At 38.4% G+C, this 18,600-nt stretch overlaps 1 protein-coding gene across 1 annotated transcript in view; it reads left to right on the plus strand.

Moving 5' to 3' along the window:
* STPG2 (sperm tail PG-rich repeat containing 2) overlaps positions 1–18,600 on the plus strand; it is a gene marked incomplete at both ends in the record, with an annotated part of 424,307 nt that overhangs the window by 61,220 nt on the left and 344,487 nt on the right. The window contains 3 exons of the mRNA XM_080916047.1: positions 7,388–7,544; positions 10,830–10,990; positions 18,398–18,490. Of these exons, the coding sequence (XP_080772173.1) occupies positions 7,388–7,544; positions 10,830–10,990; positions 18,398–18,490 (411 nt within the window). The remainder of the gene's footprint in view (positions 1–7,387; positions 7,545–10,829; positions 10,991–18,397; positions 18,491–18,600) is intronic.

Below are 18,600 nucleotides of genomic sequence, written 5' to 3' on the forward strand. Positions count from 1 at the left end.
AGTATTAAGTGTAGTCCATGTGGGAATATGTAATGTGTAGAGAATGGTATGACAGAATCTGTCATACCTGCCATAGGGGTACACATGCACCCGGGACCTTCACTAGTGATATTGCAGTCAGAGTACCTGTTCCATAGCAACCACTCAGGCCATTCAAGGAGCATTCCAAGTAAGCTCAAATGTCTTCAGGATATTTCTATAGAAAGAAGGCTAAGAGACTGGCAAATATTTATAATGCAGCAGCCTGCAGACAAGGTAGTAGTGAAAATTATCTGCTTGTACTCTGTGCAGTTCTGATGATTTTATTTAACATGGGAAAATTATTATAGCAACTACTTTGTTTTCAATGTATTTAACATCTCTTCCTTGGAGACAGGTAGACAGAATATATATTTTATAGATATAATTAAGATTATATTCTAATGAATTAGATGTATTGAGGGACTATGGAGACTCAAAAGTAAATATTAGATTTTAGTCTTGAGCGCCTTAATAATATTTAAGGCATGGCACAAGAGATAGGTATAAAAGACAGTGTGTGTGTGTGCATGCATGTTTGTGCGCGCTTGCATGTTTGATTTTTAACAATACAAGTTATAATTGGTGCTTTTGAGTTTTCTAACTTCCTTTCATTTAGTACATAGGTCTAATTTTATATCATTTGGCAGCAATCATTTAAATCATATTTTATAAATAGAAAATAAAAATAATAATTTTGTTCAAAAGGATGGCAGTGAAAGAAAGAATAATGGCTGAAGACACAGAGGTGTTAAAACTAAACCTGATTGCTTCATAGAGGTTGTTTAGTTTAATTCAAAAAGATATATGAATTATAGTAATAGAAAAAGAAAACAATTCAATTAGGAAGGTAGACTTTCAAGTAACACTTTCTGCTTCATAGGAGTAAATGCAGCTGTGTTTATGGGAAATTTTAGGTGTATTTCAGGAATAGTCTAGTATTTTACAAAAATACAATGAATCTCCTCATCTTTTGATTTATTATTTTACAAAACACAACATTTTTATTGCAACAATGGTTTCAAGTTCTGGATATGCTTTAGAACTATCCATGGGATTGTAAAAATTGACACACCCAGGAGCTTTCCTAGTCTTTGAGAGGTTAGGTTTGTTGGCCTTGACATTTGCTTGTTTTCCCAAAATGCAGAAGGCATATTTGGTACACTGAAATTTTGTATGAGAAGAAGAGGTGAAGGAAACATACACATAATTGCTTGGTTTTATTCAAACACAGAGGATAAATCAGAAAGCAATGTTGTTGGCTCTCTGGAAAGGATTAAAAAGGAGTTGGAATGGGCTGTAGTGCCCTCTTATCAACTTTTATAGACTTCTGATTGTTGGTTGATATACTCTAGTGTGAAATTAGCCTTCCTATAGGTGAATTCATATTATAGAAATAAGAAAATGGCATACACTGTGAACTCCTCACACACTGCAGTGAAAAAAAAAAAAGTGAGGCAGCAATGAATGTTTCTCTGAATGTATAATAAGCTTACAGAACACCAAATAGAGTGGACCCTCCCAAAAATGAAAATACTCCCACCACATGATAATTACAACACTAAATGTCTAGAACAAAGAAAGAATATTAAAAGCCACAAGGGATAAATGTCAATGTAACTTATAAAGGCATACCTACTAGAATTATATGAGACTTCTCAACAGAGACTTTAAAAGCCCAAAGGGCCCAAGCAGATGTTGTATAGTCTCTAAGAGATCACAGGTGTAATTCCAGACTACTATACTCAGTAAAAGTTTAAATCACCATAGATTGATAAAGCAAGATATTCCGTGACAAACCTAAATTTAAACAATATCTTTCTACTGATTGAACCTGACAGAGGATACTAGAAGGAAAGCTCTAGCATAAGGAGGGTAACTACACCCAAGAAAACACAAGAAATAAATGTATACTTTACACAAACAAAACCAAAGAAGAAAATCTCAATTTCCCCTCCTCCAAAGTATCACCATTATAATAGGAATTAACAATCATTGATCATTAATATTTCTTAACACCAATGGACTCAATTCCCCAATAAAAAGACGCAGGTTAACATAAAGAGGATCCATGATTCTGTTGTATACAAGAAACACATCTCAGAAACAATGACAATTTCAGAGTTGAGTGCTGGAAAAAGGTGTTCTAAGAAAACAGTCTGAAGAAAGAGGCTGGGGCAGCCATTCTAATATTTAATAAAATAGGCTTTCAACCAAAAGTAATCAAAAGAAATGGGGAAGGAAGCTTTGTACTTATCAAATGTAATATGGCCAGCAAATGGCCTCTCAATTCTGAATGTCTATGCCCCAAATGCAAGAGCAAGCACGTTCATAAAAGAAACATTACTAAAGCTTAAATCACATAGCAAACTTTATACATTAATAGTGGGGAGACTTCAACACCCCACTCTCACCAATTAATAGGTGAGAAACTAAAAAGAAACTAAAATGAAATAATGAGATTAATAGAGGTTGTGAATCAAATGGATATAGCAGATATGTACAGAATATTTCACCCAAACAGAAAAGATTATACCTTCTTCTCCGTGACTCATTTAACCTCCCCAAAGTTGACAATTCACTTAGTTATAAAGTGTGTCTCAACATGTACAAGAAGATTGAAATAATTCCTTGTATCTTATCAGACATCAATGGATTAAAGCTGAACTTCAACAACAGAAACAACTGAAAGCCTACATAGTCATGGAAACTGAACAACTCTCTACTCAATGATAACTGGGTCAGGGAAGAAATAAAGAAAGAAATTAAAGACTTCATAGAATTCAATTAAAATAAGAGCACAACATACCCAAAATTTTGGATTACAATGAAAGCAATGCTAATGGGAAAGTTCATAGCACTGAGTGCCTTTATAAAAAATCGGAGAATTCTCTCACTGAGAATTTAAAAGCACACCGGAAAGTTCAAGGGGATAAAGAAGAAGCGATCACACACAGAAGTAGAGAAATAGTACCCAAATTAAGAAGATCAGAAATGAAAAAGGAGACATAACAATGAACACTAAGGAAAATCAGGGAATCATTAGGTCTTGCTTCAAAAAGCCTATACACTAAAAAAAATTGGAAAATTTAAATGAAATGGATGATTTTCTAGACAGAAACCACTTACCAAAGTTAAATAAAAAATCAGGCAAACTATCTGAATAGTTCTATAACAACAAGGAAATAGAAACAGCCATTAACCCCCCCCCCCCAAAAAAAAAAGCCCAGGGTCAAATGGGTTTAGAGAAGAAAGTGCTAATACCTATATTCCTCAAAGTATCTACAAAATAGAAATAGAAGAAACACTGTCAAACGTATTCTATTAGGCCACCGTCACCCTAAAAGTTAAACCAAACAAAAAGTCAACAAAGAAAGAGAGTTTCAGACTAATTTCCTTTATTAACACTGGTGTAAAAATACTCAATAAAAACTTGCAAACCAAATTCACAAATACATTAAAGACATCATTTACCATGATCAGATAGGCTTTATCCCAGTGATGCTGGGCTAGTTTGAGATATGAAGATCCATCAACATAATTCACCACATAAACAAACTTAAAAAAAGTTATGTGATCACCTCCTTAGATTCTATAAAAGCCTTTGACAAAAATCCAACATCTCCTCATGTTAAAAGTCTTAGAGAGATCAAAGATACAAGGTCCATATCTAAACATAATAAAGGCAATGTACAGTAAGTCAATGGCAAATATCAAATTAAATAGAAACCTAAAGTAATTCCATCAAAATCAATGTGTCCACTCTCTCCCTGGCTCTTAAAAGTAGTATTTCAAGTCCTAGCTAGAGCAACAAGACAACTTATGGAGATCAAGGAGATACAAATTGGAAAGGAAGAAGTAACGAAGCATCACTATTCATAGATAATATAATGGTATACATTAGAGGCCCCAAAAGTTCTACCAGAGAACTCCTAAAGCTGACAAAACACCTTTAGCTAAGTGGCTGGATACAAAGTTAACTCCAAGAAATCAGCAGTCATCCTTTATACAAATAATAGATGGGCTGAGAAGGAAGTTAGGGAGATAACATCCTTCATAATAGCCTCAAATAATATAAAATATCTTGGCATAACTCTAACCAAGCAAGTGAAAGACCTGTATAACTAGAACTTTGAGTGTCTAGTTATAAATAACTTTAAATTGAAGAAGATCTCAGAAGATAAAAAGATCTCCCATGCTCATGGACATGGAGGATAAACATAATGAATATGGCCATCTAAACCAAAGGCAGTATATAGATTTAATGCAATTCCCATGAACATTCCAACACAATTTTTATAGACCTTGAAAGAATAATTCTCACCTTCATATGAAAAAAACAAAACAAAATAACAAACCCGGGCTAGCTAAAATAATATTGAACAATAAAAGGATTTTTTGAGGTATCACCATTCCTGACTTCATGCTGTAGTACAGATGAATAGTAATAATAACTGCATGGTATTGGTACAGAGTCAAACTGGTTGGCCAATGGGATAGAATTGAAGACCCAGAAATAAACTCACACACCTACAGACATTTGTTTTTTTGACAACAAAGCCAAAACCATACAATGGAAAAGGGAGAGCATCTTCAACAATGGTGCTGGACTTAGATGAACACAAATAGATATATACTTATCACTCTGCCCAAAACTCAGATCCAAGAGGAACAAAGACCTTACTGTAAAACCAGATACATTAAATCTAATAGAACAGAAATTGGAGACTAGCCCTGAACTCATTTATAGGGGAGACAACTTCCTGAACAGCACACCTGAAGCTCAGGTACTAAAATCAACAGTTAATAAATGGGATCTCATGACACTAGAAAACTTCTGCAATGCAGAGGACACTTTTAACACAGCAAAATGGTAGCCCACTAAATGGGAAAAGATCTTAACCAACCCTTCATGTGACAGAGGGCTAATACCTTTTAACATTTATAAAGATCTCAAGAAGTTAGACACCAACAACCCAAATATCCCAATTAAAAAATGGGATACAGAGCTAAAGAGATAATTCTCAACAGAAGAATTTCTAGTGGCTGAGAAACACTTAAACAAATATTCAGTCTTAGTCATTAGGGAAATAAATGCAAATCAAAATGACTCTGAGATTTCTCCTTTCACCCATCAGTAAGGCTAAGAGCTGAAACTCATGGGACCACACATGCTGGCAAGGATGTTGGAGCAAGGGGAACACGATACGTTGCTGGTTGGAGTGGAAACTACAGAACAAATTTGGAAATCTATTTGGCAATTTCTCAGAAAAGTTGGGAATAGTTCTACCTTTTTACCTAACTATACCACTTTTGTACATATAAGCAAAGGTTGCTGTATGTTCCTATAAGGACACATGCTCAACTATGTTCATAGAAACTTTGTTTGTAATAACGAGGAAATTGAAACAAGCCAGATGTCCCTCAACCAAAGAATGGTAAAGAAAATGTGGTTCATTTACACAATTGAATACTATCAGCTATTAAAAACAAGGACATTGGGAATTTTGCAGCAAATGCGTGGAATTACAAAATAGTATCCTGAGTGAGGTAACCTAGACCCAAATAGATATGTATAGTATGTTCTTCCTTATAAGTGATTATTAGTCATAAAGTACAAGATAACCATGATACAATACATAGACCCAAAGATGCCAAATAACCAGGAGGGCACAAAAAAGGATGCTTGAATCATCTTCATGAGGGGAAATAAAATATATATTGGAGTTAGATAGAGGGAGCTTAACTGTTTGGGAGAGAGGATGGGAGAGGGTCAGGGAGGGGATCAGTTGTAGGGAGAGCAGGGTAAAGAGGATTGAAATTGGTAGAGAATGCATCCTTTGGAAGTGCCAGAGACCTGAGACAGGAGCAGGGGAGCTCTGGAGAGTCTATGATAGTGACTCTAGCTGAGACTCTTAGCAGTGAGGGATATGAAGCCAGAAGTGTCTACTTCCTGTTGCCTGATAGGACCCCAGTGGAGGGATAAGGACAGCAATCTACCCACAAAACCTCTGACCTAAATTATACCTTGCCTACGTGATGTGCAGTGACACAGTGAGCCACAGCTGGAGGGAATGGCCAACCAATGACTGGCCCAATTTGAGACCCTTACCCTGGGTAAGAACCAATTCCTGACACTATTATTAACGATACTCTGTTATGCTTGCAGACAGATGCCTAGCTTAACTGTCCTCTGAGAGGCTTCATCCAGCAGCTAATGTAGACAGATGCAGAGAACCATAGCCAAACATTAGATAGAGACCACAGTGTTATGGAAGAGCTGGGGGAAAGATTGAGGGACACAAAGAGGACAGGGACTCCCCAGAAAGACCAATAGAGTCAATTAACCTGGACCTTTTGGATCTCCCAGAGACTGAACCACCAACCAAAGAGCAAGCATGGGGTGGACCTTGACCCCCACAGGGATAGTGGATGTGCATCTTGGTCTTTATGCCTGGTCCCCCAACAACTGAAACAGGGGTTGGCTCTGTTTCTGCTGCCTTCCTGTGGATCTGTTCCTCTAACTGGACTGCCTTATTTGGCTGTCCTCAGTATGAGAGGATGCACCTCGTTCTGCAGAGACTCGATATGCCATGGTGGGATGATACCCAGGGGGGCCTTACTCCTTCTCAGAGGAGAATGTGGAGGGGAAGTGAAGGGAGGAGCTGTGAAAGAAGGGGGCTGGGAGGAGGGGGCAGATATTGGGCTGTAAAGTAAATGAACAATTAATGAAAAAAAAACCTTCTAAAATGATAATAAATCCACAAATGAACAATTACTCCTTATGCCATAGTGAAGGGGTTAAAGGGAGAAATGCTCTAGGCAACTACAGTATTTGACTACATCAGTATCAGAAGGTAAATACAGAAGGATCTCTGGGGCCTTTGGCCAGCCAGTCTAGTTAACAAGTAAGCTGTAGGTTCTTAAAAGACCCCATCTCAAAAACTCAGGTGGAGAAGCAACTAATGAAGACTTTTGACTTGACTTCTGCCCCCACCCCTCCAGATGTGACCTTTTTACACACACACACACACACACACACACACACACACACACACACACAACACAAGATCCCTCATAATCTTTAAGTAAAGAATATTTAAAAGTTAAAGCTGTCCTTACACTGTTATCCAGAACTAGAGACTTCCCTCAACATTTTTCCCTCAGTGAAATGTGTCACACCATACCTTACATAACTCTATTAGCAAATCAGTGACTTTACCAAATTCTATGAAAAAGTTTATGTTTTGATGACCAAAAGTTCTTAGTTCATTTATGTTGTCTTCGCCACATTAAAGAATACCCTCTAGATTCTAACTCATGAAGTACGCAATCTTACTTCCCATTTTTTTATGATATATTTCCCTAGAGATTCGAACCTATCAAATCATATACCCCAGCTCCTGGCACATATAATGTAACACAAACTGCTTTCAAGGGCCCAAAGAAAAGATCAGGGGTGTTTTCGCCGTTTGGCCAAAGTGCTGCCCGATTTACAGAGGATTTCAAGACACAGGAACTACCAGGTCTGTGGTTAATCTTTTACTCTCTGTATAACTTAGTATTCTTAACAGGGTGAATACATGAGAGCGTTTAACTTATTAAAGTTCTATGTTTGATGGTATTATATAAAGTAAAAAAAAAAGTGTAAGTATTGATTATCCGGAAAGCAGACAAATCAATATATAGTAAAGTTTTAGTAAGATTAAGTAACAGAGCCAATTGAATAGAATACATATAACTGAAACTATGTGTCCTATTCAGATATGTCCTATTTCACTAATGAGCGTGAATCCACCCAAACAGACTTCTCTTGAAAAGAAACTGACCCATAGAGAGGACACTCAAATATTTATTGCAAGTATCGGCCTATTTTATCAAGAAAACCCTTTCAACACCATAGAAGTTTATATAGAGGTTTATATTACCTCTAGTGAAAAGTATATGAAACTCGATTCATTCAGACCCCTGTAGAACATACCCTGAGTTCAGTCTGTTGCCGTAAGGAAGGAGTGAGATGGTGCATGTGTGCTGAGAGGAGCATTAGAAGATAGGTGAGTCCTTTTCATGTTAAATACATTTTACACCAGCTTTCTAGTGTGTTTAGCTTTGTGATTTATTCATGTATTCTCTTTTGACTTTTAGTTTGTCCATAATAAAAATAATTTAAAGCATACAGTTGGTGATCTTGATAAACGTATGTTAGCTGCCATTTAAAGTGGCTCGTGAGTTACATTAAACAAGATGGCACTTAGAATTGATATCATGGTAGCATGGATCATTTTTGCCTTGGTTAGTTTTATTGCTAACTTAACACAACCCTTGCCTTAGCTGGGGAGAAACATCTCAACTGCCTCTACCAGACTGGTCCGTGGGCATGTCTGTGGGACATTTTTTCTTGATTGCTACTTGATATAGATGGCATACCCACTGTGGGTAGCATCATTCCTGGGTATGTGGGCCTGGATTGCATATGAAATGCAACAGAGCAAGCCAGGGGAGGAAAGCCACTGAGCAGCGTCCTTCCATGCCCTCTGCTTCAGCTCCGATACCCAGGTCCCTGTCTTAAGTTTCTGCTTGACTTTCCTTAATGCTGTTAATCTGTAATTCAGATAAACCCTCTCTTCCCTCTAGGTGCAGTTGTTCAATACTTTATTACTTAACCACAGCAAGACACACTAAACTAGAACAGAAGACTGGCACTAAGATCTTGGGGGTGTTTCTGTTGAACCTGATTATGGTCCTTGGGAGGATTTGAGAGCTTTCAGCTAGAAAAAGCTGTTGAACACTCAGAAGTTAATGGGCTGTTATGGAAGCTTGGAAGACAAGAATGTTGAGAGAGGTGTGGAGGTGGGGGCCTAGCTTGTGAAGTTCCAGAAAGATGCAACAGTTCTATTAGGACTGTTCATATAGAATTTTAGAGCCCGGTATAGCTGTCCCCTGAGAGGCTCTGCCAGAGCTGGACCAATATAGATGTGGAGGCATGCAGCCAAACATCGGACTGGGTCGAGGACCCAATGGAGAAGTTAGGGAGAGGACTGTAGGAGCTGAAGAGGTTTGTAACCCCATAGGACGAACAACAATATCAATCAGGCAGATCCCCAAAGCTCCCAGGGACTAAACCACCAACCAAAGAGTAAACGGTGGGGTGAGCGTGGGCATGGCTCTAGGTGGATATGGAGCGGAGGATGGCCTTTCCTGGCATCACCAGGAGGGGAGCCTGTGAGTCTTGATGACCCAGGATAGCAGAATGCTAGGATGCTGAGGCAGGAATGGGTGGATGGGTGGGGGAGCACTCTTACAGAGGCAGGGGAGGGGAGGAGAGAATAGGAGGCTTGTGGAGGGGAAACTGGGAAGTGGAATAACATTTGAAATGCAAATGAATAAAAATGAACAAAAAGAATATCTGGTAGTGAAATGATTGCTTTACTGGAACAATTGGTGCTGGTTAGAATTGGCTGAAGAATCAGTTGTGGTTAATAAGATACTAACATCATTGAGGTGATATATTCTGAGGAGTATTTTCTCAGGGTCAGCACACAGACAATGTGGTTCAGAGGGAATGTCCAGGCTGCATCTCAGGCTGGTCTCTGAACTTGGCAATGGGTAAGAGTAGCCTACCTGGCACTGGTTTTGGAGACATAAAGGTCTCATAGACCATGGATGCATCTTGGTGCCATTTTTGAGTGATAGAATCCCAGCAGAGAAATCAGGGTACCACGGATGCAGGTGTGGCCTCAATTGTGGTGGCGACCCTAGGACTGAAAGTGTTGTAGAGAGAGGTGAGGTTTGGTACTCTCAAGCTTGGTTTGAGAGCATGAAGAGAGCCCAGGAGAGGCAGTCCCTATTGCAATGAAGACCTCAGCATATTGGAGATGCCAGGAGTGTGGGGTGACCACCAAGGACAGTGGGATGTGTGAAGGGGAGCCAGCAAAAGTTTCCAAGTCAAACTGTGCTTGCTGGAGGAGCAGGGTGGAGCTGTGTCCTTCGAACCCCAGAACATTGTAAACACCTCACAACAGGCACTGAACCATTTCCACTTGTTTCAATCTGACTGTTTCTATGTCCTGGTTAGCTTTGGCTAATGTTTTAATCACTGCAACAGAAACCAAACTAGGACACTGGGAAATATCAGAGCATGCCTCATTAGAGAGGGATTTGGGAAGCCTTAGTAACAGCAAGAGGAGAAGCTTTAGATAATAACTTAGGCTGCAAAAATTTACTATGGAAGGAATAATTTCCTTTGGTAGCTTTGCTTTGATGTTGTATAGACCTAGGATATTGTCGCTGGGGCAGAGAGTAGCTACCTCTGTTCCCAGTATGTTCCTTTCCAGCACATTTGAGGTGTCTTCTGTCAGCAATTCCCTGGAGTGGCCACTACAGCTCAGCATGGTGCATGGCTTACAAATGGCCTCACACTTCCTGCTTTCTTTTACACTGCCAGCCACTGTTATTACCAAGTTCTGAAACAGTCACATAGTTTAAACTTTCTCACATGCACCCTTGACATTAATGTCCACCCCATTCCTGTCCCCTGGCAACTTCTGGGCTTGTGTTTTGTAAATTTTCTAAAAGTTTCATGTAACTCTCATAATTTAGAATGTCGCCACTGCTCTCTCTGCGAGCTTCTGACACTCACTCATATTTGCTCTTTAACTTTGAAGGCCACTTACAAATTTTATGAAGTGTCTACACCATATACCCAGAAATATATGGACCTCCTTCTAAAATGATTATTTAGTGTTACTTAGTTTAAAAAAAGTTCTTAAACGTGTGCTTATTCTTACACATAATGTTCTTCATAATTTTAGGTCCTGGCTTTTATGATATCTCACGCAACATTGTGAAAGTCCAGGTCAAAAATCCCTGCTTGAAGAAGTCAAAGAAAACTGGATTTGGGTCTTGTGTGCCTCGAACTTTGTTTGCAGCTGAGAAAGAAACTTCCAGTAGTCCTGGGCCTAGTGATTATCAGGTGATAGGTTATTAGCAAGACACTCATTTTTTTTATTTTGCTTTATTATTATGTAGTAATAGAATTGCTAAGCAAGTACGGTAAGCTGTTCTAATTACTCTATGTGTCATGAAAAGTAAAAGACTAATCATGCTCAGCAGATGAATTACAAAAGCAACAAACAGACAAAACCTTACACACTAGAGCTCTATAGATCACAAACATCACATCTGAAAAAATTCTGCATTAAAGCCATGTTCAAGGAAAAGTAGTCAGGAAAGCAAAGGCTCATAGCTTCTGACAAAGAAATGGAGATATTTGGTACACAATCGTTGAGGTTTAGGGAGAATTAACCAGATGGCCAGTTTAAAAATGTTTTGTAATAAGAAGGTTCTTTGTGGGTAAGGCGAGCAGGAGAGGTCAGTGGGTGAGGATGGGAGTCTGAGAATTTGATTCAGTAGAGGAGTTAGCTTATTAATTAGGTTTTGGGTTAGGACAGATTTATAGTATATAATATAATTTTATAATATAGAACATTATAATTCTGTTATAGTATTACAGATTACATAGAAGCATGTGTAATATAATTGTATTATATAATCACATATAATATAATATATGAGCTTCTTTTTATAGTATAAACTCACTGGACATGGTACTGGGTTACATAATGGCATTTTAAACTGTGTGTGTGTGTGTGTGTGTGTGTGTGTGTCTGTTCACATGACATGGGATATCTGTGAGGTTCAGAGTATAACTTCCAGGGGTAAGCTTTTTACCCCTGCCATGTAGGCTCTTCAGATGAATTTGAGCCTCACCCTTGTTGCCCGATGTGTCTCCCCGCGGCCACATTCTTTCTCTTTTCATCACTCAGGATTTATGCTTATTGACGATGCTTGGGAAACGGAAGGCATAAATGGCCTAGAAACAAGTGAAACCTCAATTCACTTTTTAATAACTGATGTTCAAATGCCAGGTCCAAAATTCAGAGCATTACAGTATGAAATGGCTGACTGTTTTGCAGAAATGCATTCCCAAGCTTGCTGTCATTGCAGTGCCTAAGGACATTTAAAAGTCTTGATGCTCTGGTCACAGCTCAAAGCAATTAAGCTGGAATCAGACTTTAATCAGTATTTACTATGTACAGTATGATTAAGCTGAAGCATCAGTGCTAACAGGAACAAACCAGAATATAAAACACTAAATGATGTAAAGGCAGGGATTATGCAAGTGTTTAATTCAATGCTCCGAATTAATTTTTGCATTTTATCATACATAAAACATATGATTAAACATTATATTTTCCAGCTTTCTGTTTTGAAGTTTATTTTTTAGATTTGTTTTCTAAGCAAACACCCTCAGTACTTGTATTCTGTGTAAATATTTTATTGCTTTTGCACATTTTTTCTACTACCATTTTTAGTACGATTTAATAGTACACAACCTTTAAAGACATTTATACCTTTGCCTCAAGCAGAGCTTACGCTATCTGCCCATCATAAAAGACTCAGGTGCCTTACACACAAGCTTTCTTCCACAAGAAAGCCATGTTGGCAGGTATCCAGTGGCCCCACCTGTCTGGTCTCTAAGGTGTCTTCTAACCAAGGAGGATTGTCACAGTCAGCTCACACACGTTATGTCAGGATGATTCTTCGGCCAGTGCCCACAACTAACTATACCTGCCAACTTGGAGCACAGTGTAATTTATAGACATTTTTATTTTATTTTATTTTTCTTAAAACTCCTCCTTCTCCCCTCCACAGTGTATGTGAAGGTCGTCACAATAGTTATCTTTTCGTTGTCAACTTATTTCCATTAAATTCACCAGTTTATTAAAGAGTTGAGAAGTGAGCAAAGTCTGCCCTAGGAGTTTTTAGTCTTTTGATTGGCAGATTCTTTTTAGATTTGTGAACTTTTTTCTCATACTTTTTTTCTCACATATCTTTTCACTCATTTCTTTTTTAGTAAAGATTTAGTTTGACATAACCCTATTTTATTTATGATTATAAAATAGTACATTAAACCTACCTTAGAGGTTTTGAGGGGCTTGTCATGAATTTTAGTTTTTTTTTTTTATTTATTTTAAGAACATTTTGCTGTGCTGTATGTAAAACACACCACTAGTTCATTAGTTTTAGTTACATTGTTTTTTCCCACGGGACTCTTGGGAAATTAGTCCCACCATGTCTTCTTAGAGCATTCTCATTCCATTTCAATACATTGCCACATCCTAAATTTGTATATGTTAAACTCTTTGAATAGTATTGCTTTGCTTCACCTGAATTCACTGATAGCTACACCATGACCAGGAAGTTCACTTCTTTCTGCATTTTCACGCTACGGTCTAGAATTTTCAGTTCCCTTCTGTCTGCCGCTGCTGAGTTATTATAGGCTCGGGTTGTCTGAAAGGCCCATGTTGTATAGATTTTGAATAATTCTTTGGCTGTAAAATTTTAGGTTGCTAGTTATTTTCAGTACTTTAATGATGCTGCTGTGTGGTTTCCAGAGACAAATGGGTTGCTCTGCATATGGATTTTCCTGTGAACTGAAGCTTTTGCATCTCTCATTTGTGTCTTTGGTATGAGTAAGTGTTGCTTTCTCTTCAGTACATCTGTCTGGAATTTGTAGAGCTTTTACATCGTTGCTTGCTCTGTGTTGTCCATTTGAAACAATTCTTGTCTGTGTTTTCTTCTTACATTTCTTATGTCATATCTTTTTCCTGCTTCTGGGATCCCAATACATGTGTATGTCAGGCTGTTTGTCATACTCTGAACCTGTTGCCCTTACCCCTCTCTTCATGTTTGGGTGTATACGTTTTCTGTTAGGAGAATCTACAATTTTAAGTTTTTTACCCTAAATGAAGTTATTACATTATTTTTTCTTTTTTATTGGAAATTCTATTTATACAATATAGTCGAATCATGGCTCCTCCTCTCCCAACTCCTCCCAGATTCTTCCCAGCTTCCCATGCACTCAAGTATATGCCCTTTCTTATTTGCTCTCTCTTTATTGGTTATTTCATTTATTTACATTTCAAATGTTATCCCCCATCCCAGTTTCCCCCTCCACAAAACCCTTGTCTCATTTCTATGAGGGTGTTCCCCCACCAGCCCACCTACTCACTCCTGCCTCATCATCCCAGCAGTCCCCCACTCTGGGGCATCAAGCCTCCACAGGACCAAGGGTCCCCACTCCCACTGTTGCCAGACAATGCAAATTAGTTGATATTGCTGTTTTTCATATGGGTTTGAAAACCACTTCAGCCCCTGCAGTCCTTCTTCTAACTCCTCCATTGGGGTCCCCAGGCTCAGTCTGATGATTGGCTGCAAGCATCCATATGGGTATTGGTCAGGCTCTGGCAGAGCCTCTTGGGGCACAGCTATACCAGGCTCTGCTCAGCAAACCTTCTTTGCATTATCAATTGTGTCTTGGTTTGGTGTCTGCAGATGGGATGGATCCCTAGATGGAGCAGCCTCTGGATGACCTTTCCTTCAGTCTTTGTTCCACACTTTGTCCTCACATTTCATTTAGACAGGAACAATTCTGTGTTAAAAATTTTGAATTGGTAGGTGGCCCCATTCCTCAACCGGGGGCCATGCCTAAGTTCTGGATATAATCTCTATAGGTTCTCTCCCCCCTTTGTTGGATATTTCAACTAATGACATCCCAGTTGGGTGTCAGGAGCCTTTTGCTTTCCTTGCATCTGGGACTTTCTGATGGCTACTCCCAGCTCCCTAATCCCCACTGCCATACACCTCGCAACAAAAGATGCCCAATTAAATCAGAATAAAAAAAACCCACAAGAAACCCATACCCCCAAACACACTCAATTTCACCTTTCTTAAATTCTGTAATTCTTTCTTTTATTATTATATATTGATTTCACAAACTAATGAGTTTCATTATATCATTCTCAAAATATATATTATGCATTTGATTCTTTGCATATTTCCCTTTGAGCTCCTTCAGTTTTTCCTCCTTTGTTTCTGATGTTGTCCTTATGCGGATCCATAGAGTATTCTTTTAATTTCAAGTCTTGTTTTAAACATGATCTTTAGATATATGAGAGAAAGCCTGCAGCATTTGTTTCCATGGGCCAGGCAGGTGTATGGTAGAAGGGTGACCACAGCCCTCTCGGGTATCCTTCTTACAGTCCCACCAGTGATCCTCACTCTCAAGCTGGTAGTGACCTTTTCTTTCATTATAATTATTATTGATGTGTGTTTATACATATGCACACATATTTAAATACAACCCATAAAGGTCTCATTCCCCAGGAGAGGCTAATATCTGTCTCCCAACAGTCATTAACTGTCTATAGTTCAATGTATGGGTGGAACCCTGTGATATTGTCCTTTCATGTCAGCTTGTCTATTGACATTGACATTGATCCTGTCTTGTTTATATAGCTATTTCTAGGAGAGAATGTCTCACAGCTGACCATGATACTGTCACCCCTACAGTCTTGCTGCACCTCCTTCCATAGTGTTCCTTAGACCACAGATTCACGGACTCTGACATGGCTATTCCATCAATGTCTGCATTGCATGCAGTTGTGGTTTTCTGTGGTGCTCTCTATTTGCTGAGAAGAGACACCTCTTCAATCGGCTGTGATAGCTACACTTACTGTGGGTATGAGGATACGATTAGAGCGCAGTAAGAATTATGCTGGTCTAGCAAAGTGGAAATAGTTGACTAGTTTCTGAGAACTTTGCTAGCCCTGGAACTTGGTTAGGTTTTAATTTTAGGCACAATTTCCCAACTGTCAAATGGGCCTTACATCCAATCAGACAGCTGTTGGTTACGGCCAATATGTGTGTGGCATTTACTGCATCTTGCCACGCTGGTCAGATTCATGCTTCATAGGTATTACATCTGGGTAAGACCATTAGTTGCTTCCCTCCCTTGGCAGCTTATACAGTATTTTCTGGTACTATGTAAGTTAGACTAAAGGGTATCCACCTTCAAGCCAAGTTTTGTGTCCCAACTGAGCAGTGACTTCAGCAGAGGGAACAACCAAAGGCCACATCAGTAGTGTGTGCTGTCCAGGGAATCATGTGCATTGCATTGCTCAACTGTTCAAAAGTGTTTCTCATGCCCAGCATTGGGGTTTTGTCAGTCTGTGGCTCTTGTCAGGGGCATTGTCAGTTCAAGCATATATTGCACATTCATCTGTTGATGGTTACTTTGGGTGATTCCATAACTCAAATACTGGGCTGCAGTAAATACTGTTGTATTGGTACTTCTGTTGGCATGCCTACTGTGAGTCCTTCGCACATATACCGAGGAGTATCTGGCTACAGGTGGATCATGTGGAAACTGCAGCTTTAGTCATTTGAGAGAATTTATAGTGGTTTTCGCAGTGGCTGTATTAATTGTTACTCCCACAGTAGTTTACAAGGGCCCTTTTGTTTGCATTGTCCTAGCATTCACTGTTGTTTGGCTTCTCTGAAAAAGTTTTCTTCTATTTATCTGTTTCTCTACTCCCCCCCCCCCCGCCTGTCCCTCCTCTTGCTGTGATCAATTAGAAATTACTGCTGGGACCCAAACATTGGTCTTCTGCAAGAGCAGTTATGTACTCTTAAATCCCGGGCCATCTCGCCAGGCTCCGGTTTGATTATTTTGGTAATTGCTGTATTGACTGGGATGAACATTTTTCATTTTTCATGTATTTATTGATCATGTAAACTTCATCTTTAATTTCTCTTTTATTTAATGAATGCTTTAAAGAGTCTATTGTTGGTTCTTCTCTAAGGCTCTGGAAGAATTTAGTAGTGCATTTGTTTGGACTACAGGGCTTTTTTCTTTCTTTCTTTCTTTTTTTTTTGGTTGGGAAACCTTTAGTGCTTCAGTTTCACCGAGTGTAACATATAAATACACACTTCTGACATTCCCTGGATATAAGTGGAAATATTTTAAGTTTTCCTTGTTTGCTCTACTGTGGGGTTCAAGTCTGTCATATACAGTCTACTGTCATGACATATATTTACTCTGTCCCAGGTTTTCAGTTCCTTTTATTTTTTTTCATTCCTTTTAATCACTGTACTGTGTAGTCACGGCTTTTTGGGTCATTTTGACACAAACTAGATTTATTTCTAGAACTAACTTTGGCATTTTGGCTAAAGAAGCAGACAGTTTTACAGAAAGAATGTGCAAGAGATTTGGCTTTTCAATAAGTTAATGTTAATCATAAAATGAATAAGGAATTGATGTGTCAGGCCATTACCCACTATCTGTCAAATTCTGAAATACTAAATAAAAATATGAAGTTCTGAAATGAAAACAGTGATGTCTATAAAGATGAGAATGAAAACCTTGTATAAACTTGGAATGCTGCAACTATTTATACAGTTTAAATAAATAAAATGAATAAATTATATTAAATTAGAAATAGTACTTCACAGGGAATAAGGAGTTGTAAATTAAAATTGTAGATTACCTGCCTCTTCTAGTTTATTAATTTGCAATTTGAGTGCATGTGAGGGAATATCACATTAAAAGAGTATTGATCATTTTGCTGAGAAAACATATTAGTTCAGAATTGCACAAAATTAAGTTAAAGTTCTAGCTAATATGCTTTGTGTATTAATAATAAAGTATTAACAAATAATGCTACATAATTGAACACATAAATTATATTTTATATTATTGTGATTATAATAGACTGGTTCTAACACTGAAAGTAATTGACTTCTAAATATGACATTTGAGTATAGCTAAAATTCATCCTAATACATTTAGTTATTTTTTAAAGATTACTGTACAATTATATAATTATGTACTCTACCCTTCGTTTACCCCTTCCCAACTCTCTTATATGCCACTACTTGCTCTCTTTCAAGTTCATGGCCTCACTTTTCAATAAGTGTTGTGACTTGCGTATGTGTATGCATATTATCCTAAGTGTGTTACTTGTCTTCTCAGGGCTGACCACAGTAAATGTGCACTTTCCTGGACACTATCATTTCTCTGGCTCTCAGCATTCCTTAGTTACTTGTAGTCCTCAGCGTGTGGGTGAGGCCCCTGGTCTTTCCGCCGTGCACTAAGCATGTCTCCTGTTGTTTCGGTCCTTCACTCATGTTTACGCAGCAAATGCTCGTGACACAATGGGTACACATAGCTTCGGACATCGTAGGAGACATAGTCTCTTAATGACCTCCATTACATATTCAACTCATGGATTCGGATCTGTTATACGTAACTACAGGCTTTAGAGCCAACTGTTTCCATCCTGTGGCTCATTGGATTTAAGTTTTTACTTCTATATCTGTAAAATTTTTAAATTTTGAATATTTGTCTGCTTTTACTGATGGAGCAGTATTGCCAAGCTTCGTTGCAAGCTTATTGTTTCTAGTGCTACTTACATCAACAACATAAGCTGTATACCTTTTACCTCTTTGTTTCAATGTGCTGTTTTGGAATTTACAGGTTGGAGGAATTCATGATGAATTACCTAACTTGACGAAAAAATTCGTTGCTTTCTTGTCAAGACCACAAAGAACTACACCAATACCAAAGATGGTAAGAAGACTCCCATAATCAAACGTACTTGTAGTTTTAAAATGGAGCAGGTTGTGTAATATAGGAGTTATACTACAGCCTTGGGAAACTGCTGCAATGTCTTTGACTAG

This window comes from Micromys minutus (genome assembly GCF_963924665.1).
Source record: "Micromys minutus genome assembly, chromosome: 4".
Lineage (NCBI taxonomy): Eukaryota > Metazoa > Chordata > Mammalia > Rodentia > Muridae > Micromys > Micromys minutus.